At 28.8% G+C, this 8,242-nt stretch overlaps 1 protein-coding gene across 3 annotated transcripts in view; it reads right to left on the reverse strand.

Moving 5' to 3' along the window:
• Window positions 1-3,514: 3,514 nt before the first annotated feature.
• The window catches only part of LOC122628421, a 5,114-nt gene continuing 386 nt past the window's right edge, over window positions 3,515-8,242 (reverse strand). The window contains exons 2-8 of one of the 3 annotated variants that reach the window (XM_043810711.1): window positions 6,203-6,320; window positions 5,141-5,365; window positions 4,764-5,056; window positions 4,535-4,687; window positions 4,343-4,454; window positions 4,019-4,199; window positions 3,515-3,938 (exon numbers count right to left, since the gene is read on the reverse strand). In XM_043810711.1, coding sequence (XP_043666646.1) covers window positions 3,811-3,938; window positions 4,019-4,199; window positions 4,343-4,454; window positions 4,535-4,687; window positions 4,764-5,056; window positions 5,141-5,365; window positions 6,203-6,274 — 1,164 coding nt within the window. In that variant the 5' untranslated portion in view covers window positions 6,275-6,320 and the 3' untranslated portion in view covers window positions 3,515-3,810. Of the gene's footprint in view, window positions 3,939-4,018; window positions 4,200-4,342; window positions 4,455-4,534; window positions 4,688-4,763; window positions 5,057-5,140; window positions 5,366-6,202; window positions 6,551-6,995; window positions 7,083-8,242 lie in introns of those variants that run through there. The other 2 variants (XM_043810712.1, XM_043810710.1) reach the window with 2 other exon arrangements.

The following is an 8,242-nucleotide window of genomic DNA, read 5'->3' on the forward strand; positions in this document are numbered from 1 at the left end:
GCTTTGGTCATTGTCGTGGAGATCACCGCAGTGCACCACAATGCCTTTCAACGATAAAAAAAATATTTACGCTGAGACTATAAATTTTTGCTTGTAGATTTAAACAAGAATCACACGATCTAGGACTGTCAATATTCAAATTTTCGTGTTCGATTCGCGATAACGCGAATATACTGAAGTGTCTAATCTTTATTTGTAATATAACAAACACATACACGTATGCACATGCACACATACACACAGAAAATACACATTATTACACACAAACATAAACATATAAACGAAGATATATACATATACATATATGTATATCTTATTTATAAAACAATTCAACGTTACTTTACGAATATGGGAATGTAATCTTAAAGAACTTGATATATTCGGAATTATGGTGCCTGACAGACAAGTACGATTGAGTTTTAAGAATACTTTTATATATTCTGAGAAGGGAAGATACCTGATACGTTATTAAAAATTCGCTGATCGCCCAAGTTGAACGACGCGATGTTTCGATTGCTTGCGTAAGTCTTTCGGATATATATATAGAAAAAGTTCATGTATTCGAATATTCCGAATGACAAATGATTTTGACTTTTGGCAGGCCTATTGTAAATGTAAATGGCATGGAATTCAACGACGCCTGTTGCAGACTCAGAAAAATAATCGTTTTTCCAAATATTTACATCGAGCCTGTAACATAGGGGCCATATTTTCACAAAGAACAAGGTGCGTGTGTCTCTCATTAAATTAAATTCTAAATAATAATATCTGCATCATTAAGGCGCAGAGAACTGGGTGGGGCCTAAACGAAATTTAGCCGACTCAACTTTTATTGACTCATACATACATACATACATATATATATATATATATGTGTATGTGTATATATATATATATATATATATATATATATATATAATTTGTAATAAGATAACTTTCATATTTATATTCGTTCTGAAATCACACATAAATAACTTGTCGATATTTATTGTACATTTTATCGGAGTGTATGAAGACAAAAATTGTTTGTTATATACAATCACATTCCAATAATTTACTGTCTTCCCAAGGTACTAAATTTGCAATTTGATTTACGATGGTAGTCAAATCTCCACCGTACTGCTATCCTTGCCAAGAAAAGTAGAGTCTGATTGGTATAAAATTGTTAGTTAAAAACGTATATGTGCGTATAGTCCGCTTTCGAGATAAAGTAAATAATAATGTGCTATTTAGCTTTTGAATTTATTGTATCATTTATAATTTATCGTTTATGAGATGAAGCTTTTATAAAAGGCAAAAGGCACAAATATGTTATGCAATATAGTAAATCTTATTAAAGTAATTTCATTGCATAAAACACTGAAGAATTTAATTACAGACATACATGAACAGAAGTTAAAGAGCCGTTTTTTATAACTATTAAATTGTCTTTATAATTTAAATAAATGAAAAATTTAATTTAAAATGCGAAATTACAAATTACAACATATTGAAAGGACTAATTTCATTTTACTTGTCGTATTAGGGCTGGATTTATATAAGTTTCGGAGAAATTTAATTTTTAGATATGAGAGCGTGAAAGCATATGAGTGTGTATGTAACAAAGAAAAAGAAAAAGGAAAAAAAAACATTGATTATTATGAACAAGATTACATGTTATGGAAGTAAGTACAGTGATAGTTATTTAATGTAAGTTGCATCTAACAATATACATAAATATATATATAAATAACCATTACTCACTCGATAAAATAATATAGCAAGATATTTTGTGAGTGTGTCTATAAACTCGATTAAACTTATACGATAAACTGACGTTGTCTTGATTTACAAAAAGGATATATGTATTTGTTTCGATAGAGAAAGGAATTTTATAAAGGTGTTGTATATGTGAGTGTCATCATTTATGAAAGCGCCTTATTCAGCGAGTTTCGTACAAATTTCAATAAAAACATCTTCATCATTTCAATCATTTCCAAATGTTGCAGGGATCTATCAGGTTACGCGTAGCGCATGGCAGATATATTCGTTCGTTAACTACAAATAATGTACGTTTTCCTATTGCATTTTCATTAACATTAATTTTCTATCTGCTTTCTATAGATTAGAAAAGATATAATAAGCATTTTTACTTACAACTTTTTCCTTGTATTAAATGATACTTGACTGAGCCACCTTTATAGAAACCTTTCTTACGAAAGGACATTGTAATTTTAGTAAGCAAGTAATATTTAATATATCTTTTAGCGCAGTCTGTCTAAAAGAAAAACAGAAAAAAAAGAGAAAAAAAAACTGTCATAAAATAAATTTTACCGAAACGTTTTGAGAAACACGTTATGTCTTGTAAAATATACTTACGCTCATAATTTTTAACAAATCGATTGAATTAGAAAGTGAAATCACTTATTGTAATAAACAACCGATAAGTTTTAAAATATTACCTACGTACGTTATATTTTAAAGTTTTAAGATGTATTACATGATTAAAAGTATATGGTCTTCTTACATATCCTCTTGATCGTCCATTCTGTTATATTTTAAATTTCTATATTTTTGTTGCTAATAAAATAAATAAAAAATAATAATCTATTAATCTAGGCGTACTAGAGCAGTTAGAGAGAAACTCTAAATGGTGAAATAAATAATAAGTAGCTTCCTCTTCGATGCGTAAGTTCAAGTGATATAAATCTAATCTCTATGTATCTTCAATTATATTTTCGTTGAAGCAAGGACTTTTTGTTTTCACGAAATTTCTGTATACTAAGGATATCACCGTTTATGTTTTAAAACAGCAAAGAGATGCAAATTGTTCCATCAGATGCGCTGTAACGTAACCTGCTCATGGTATACACACATCAATTGTTCATTATTATAGTAAATACAAGTTTATTTTCAAGCCCCATAATATTCCACAGTTCTTTGTGTCTGATAAATCGAATCAAGCCTACTTTTGCATAAATATCATTATTTATCATCCATATTTATATCTCGTTGCAACAAAAGCAAGCTCGGAATATAATCTGCATCGAATCCGTAGAATTGCATTAAAAAATTGTTATTTCTGTAGCATACAAAGCATGTCGGACAGATAAATATGAAAAAATTTTTTATTTGTGTAAACTTTTGATGCAATTGGATAAGACATCATCATCAAAAAATTTATTAAATGTTTGACGAACTGATTCATGTTACTCCTGTAATAGCATTTACTGGCAATTATTAAATGTTTTAAATTCAATTCATAATTAACGAGACAACGTTATAAAATAGTATTTTTAAATACCTGCCCTGATAAAACAAGCCTCATGATTATTTGTAACATTACTGGAGCATCTAGCAAACTGCTTACTTCACTTTTAAATAAAATAATGCATGATAACAGCAATTGGCTAGATGCTCCGTTTAATTATGATCATATAAACGATGATGAAACTTTCTACATAACAGGTATATATCGATAAAATTGTCGAATAAACTTGATTTTTGTAAAAAAGAAAAATCGTGGTATTGTGAATTCATTTTAACGTACACTATTCACTTTATTTAACATCTGTTCATAAATCTTTTGCAAATATTTCTATATATGTATATGTATATGTATATGTATATGTATATGTATGTATGTATGTATGTATATATATATATATATATATATATATATATATATATGTAATTTTAATTTATCAACCAAACACTATTACATATATATTTATAAACGACAACAAAAATAAACAAAAAATTTAAGAAATATACATCTTAAACACAAACCAATGTTACATGGAAAAACATGTAATATATGTCATAATTATTTTAATTTATTTCCTCCACAATTTCCGTGTCTTTTGCGTCGGATATGAGTTCGAGATTACTCTGGCATTGAGAGTTCGTTTCTTTTGCATTTCGTATCCTATTGATCTTCTTCTTAATCACCATTGCACCTTTTTGTAAAAATTATATATAATAAACATTCGCTTGAATTAAAATAATCATTATATAATCAAATTTCGAAGAAACCTACATAATAATGCTTGCCAGAATTCTTTTTTCTTTGGTGATTTAGTGTTAACTGATTTCTTTAAAGAATTTATATGCCTCCTTTGTATATTAGCAAGTTCAATAGCTTCTTGAGAAGGTGGTGGAAAAAGGCAAATTTCAAGCCAATGAGCTGTTTTACCGCATCCACAAAGTCTTAACCATATCTAAATTATTACAAACTCTTCTAGATTATCGCATTAGAAAAATAATAAAAATCAATAAGTATTTTTATTATGAGGATTCATATGCCAATTGACCATATGAAATTAATTTTTGCTTAATCCTAATATATAATAAAAATCTTTACCGAATCCAAACATTCTGCAACAAACCATAACCATAAAGCAAGATCCACTTTCATATGATTCACTTTTTCTGGCCACATCAGTTTAGGTACAAAAAATACGTAAAGATAAACCCTGGTTCATAAAATATTTATAAATTCGTTCAGGTAATCATTCTCTTTGGGAATATATATAAAAATATCTTTTGTACCAACCAATTGAGACAGTGAAACGAGAATAATATTTTAGCGAATACTTTCCCAGCTTTACCACTAACTTGAGTAGTACATAAAAGAATCCTGCAAATATCTATTAATATTATATCAAGAGCTCTATAAAATAGAAAGGCATTCTCTATCACACACCACCTAGAAAAATAAAAGTTTAGAATATATTTTTAACATAAAATTATAAAAGATATAAGATTATTTTTGAATCAATTACTTTTGATAAAGCATATTTAAAATGAAAGATGCAAATAATAAATTTGCCAAGCCTCGAATCCAAGTACTATGACAAATAATCGCAACACCGGCACGATGGAAAAAGAAACTTTTGTGCAAAGCAATTGCCAATTCCTTATGCGTTATATTAAATCCATGAGAAGAAAAATTTAAATTCTCGTTAGGCATAGACATGACATAGCAAATGCTACCAAAGCAAAATCCACAATTCCATACTGCTTCAATTATTCTATATCTTTGTGTCAATGGAATACGCATACGACGAAGTAGTGACTGTAATAAAAAAAAGTGATAATTGATAAAGACAATAATAACATATAAGATATAAAATATAAAATTATAATAAATGCAACTTACATTCAGACATTTTTCATAGACAAGATAAAGAGCTACCCAAAGTAAAATGAAATATCCTAGCAGAATATCTATATTTTTAGTCCTATTATTGTTTCCAGTAAAGTCTTCAGTTATAATCCTCTTATCCCAAATATTCAATGGGTATGGTAAAAAGTTGACGATGTCCATTAAAGAATACAATTTAATTGCAAAAGTGCTTGTCACGTCTTGGAACATGTTTGAAATCTATTTAAATCAGCGAACACTTTTTATTTTCAATATATTTATTAACTGCTATCAAATTTTATAAATTCCAATGACTTTTTATATATACTTTTTCAATCATTTCATATTACACACGAAATATAGACAGATAGATGGTTTAAAAAAACGATAAATAAAATACATGATCGATGATCTTATATTAAGAAAAAAAATTGAGCAAAAAGAATAATTATTTGTCTAAAATTAATGAGTACGTTAAATTTTAGGAACTCGAATAATAAACCGTGCAGACTAAATAATCTCAGATTAAAATGTACGCATTACATTTCCCGGCTTGACATAATTAGTACTGTCAGGTTAGTATAACTAGTCAAAAATATGACTGCTGCCATCTATCGTGAAAATTGAAGACTAATAAAAATGTAACCGGCGCCATCTACCAGGGAAATTCAAAATTACAAAATTAAAAATTAATAAAATATGACACTAAAAGCGCCATCTGCTGGGAAAGATGAGAATCAGGAAATTAAGACTATAAATCCTAATCCTTAGGAATAGCGCCATCTACCACAATTGTAAGGTTACTATACACGGTAAAGATATGTAACCGGCGCCACCTACCGAAGAAACTGAAAATTACAAAATAATAAATCGATAAAATTCCCAAAAGAAATAATCACGGAGTAATATGTATGCTTTATATTTTACTGCGCTATACATTGAATGTTGTCAGGTTAGTATACAAAGGAGGAAAATGTGATCTAGGTCATATATCATGAGAACTGAAAACTACTAAATTACATATCAATACAATTCAGGAACTATTCAGGAAATAATATCCGAAAATATCATATGTACTACATTTCTCAGCATCCTACAATCAATATTGTCAGAATAGTATACAAAGAAGAAAAATACTTCTGATACCATTTACATTGAGATTTGAAGATTACAAAATTACAATCAGATAAAATTCCTAAAAGAAATATACTAAGCCTAATACGTATGCAAACATTTCACTGTGTAACACATTGAGTATTCAGGTTAGCACCAAGGAAAGAAAATGTGATATACGCTATTTACCGTGAAAATTGAAGATTAATAAAAATCTAACTGGCGCCATCTACCAGGGAAACTCAAGATTACAGTATTAAAAATTACTAAAATACAACGCTACAGGCGCCATCTGCCATGAAAGATGAGAATTAGTAGATTACGAATAGATATAAATTCTGAAAGTGCTGATCCTTCACAAAAGTGTCATCTACCACAGAAATGGAAGATTAGCAGAATTCATATAAATATAATTCCGGAAAGAAAGAAAGCCACTTTACAATGTTGGAATTACATTTCCTACCGTCAAAGCAATTACAATTGTAAGATTACTATACACGAGAGAAATGTGTAACCAATACCATCTACCGAAGAAACCAAAGATTACAAAATAATAAATCCATAAAATTCCCAAAAGAAATAATCACAGATTAATATGTATGCTTTACATTTCACTGCGTTATACATTGAGTATGTCAGGTTAGTATACAAAAAAGGAAAATGTGGTTTAGGTCATATATCATGAGAACTGAAAACTACTAAATTACATATCAATACAATTCAGGAATGAAATAATATCAGATAAAATTATACGTACTATATTTCTCAGAATCACACTATCAGTATTGTCAAAATAGTATACAAGGAAGAAAAATACTTCTGGTACCATCTACATTGAGATTTGAAGATTACAAAAACACAATTCGATAAGATTCCCAAAAGAAATATACTAAGCCCAATACGTATGCAAACATTTCACTGTGTAATACATTGAGTTAAATAGAATATGCGCCATCTATCGTGAAAATTGAAGACTAATCAAAATGTAACCTACGCCATCTACCAGTGAAACTCAAGATTACAGAATTAAAAATTACTAAAATACAACGCTACAGGCGCCATCTGCCATGAAAGCTAAGTATTAGTAACTCGAAATCAGTAATGCAAAACATGCACAATACATTTTCCACACCGCCAAGTTAGTATTATTAAATAAGTAACAAGGGATGGACTGGAGCTATTTACACTGAACAGAGAAGATTAGAAAATTATATATGGATAAGATACTCGAAAGAAATAATCTCAGACTAAAATGTAAGCATTACATTTTTCACAGTCATAAAATAAGAATTATTAAATTAGTATATATTAACGGAAAATAGGAATAGTTTCGTCTACCATAAATATTGAACATTATAAGATTACATATCGATAAAATCCCGGAAAAAAATAATCTCAGATTAATGTGTAAACAAAACATTTCATGGCATCATTTACTTAGTATTGTCAGAATAGTACAAAGAGGGAAAATTGGATCAATCTTCTAAATTCAAGATTATAAAATTTCAAATCGATAAAAAACCAAAAGAAATAATATTAGATTAATTGTAAGTATATTTTTTTACAGCGTTAACCAAAGAGTATTGTAGAGTTAAAATAAAAGAAAGGAAAATGTGACCTACACAATATGTTTTGTAAACTGAAGAAAAGTAAATTACATATCGATAAAATTCCCGAATAATATCTCTTAGTTTAAAATATGCCCGTTAGATGTCACTGCATCATCCAATATGACCAGGCTAGTATAGCAGAAAAGGATCTGTCACTGGCGCCATCTGACGTAAAACCTAAGGATTAGTAAATTACATATGGAAAAATTCCTCAATGATATAATCTTAGTTTAAAATATGCCCGTTAGATGTCGCTGCATCATCCAACATGACCAGGCTAGTATAGCAAAAAAGGAACTGTCGCTGGCGCCATCTAACGTGAAAGCTAAGGATTAGTAAATTCATATGGAAAAATTCCTGAATGATATAATCTTAGTTTAAAATATGCCCGTTA

This window comes from Vespula pensylvanica, chromosome 4 (genome assembly GCF_014466175.1).
Source record: "Vespula pensylvanica isolate Volc-1 chromosome 4, ASM1446617v1, whole genome shotgun sequence".
NCBI lineage: Eukaryota > Metazoa > Arthropoda > Insecta > Hymenoptera > Vespidae > Vespula > Vespula pensylvanica.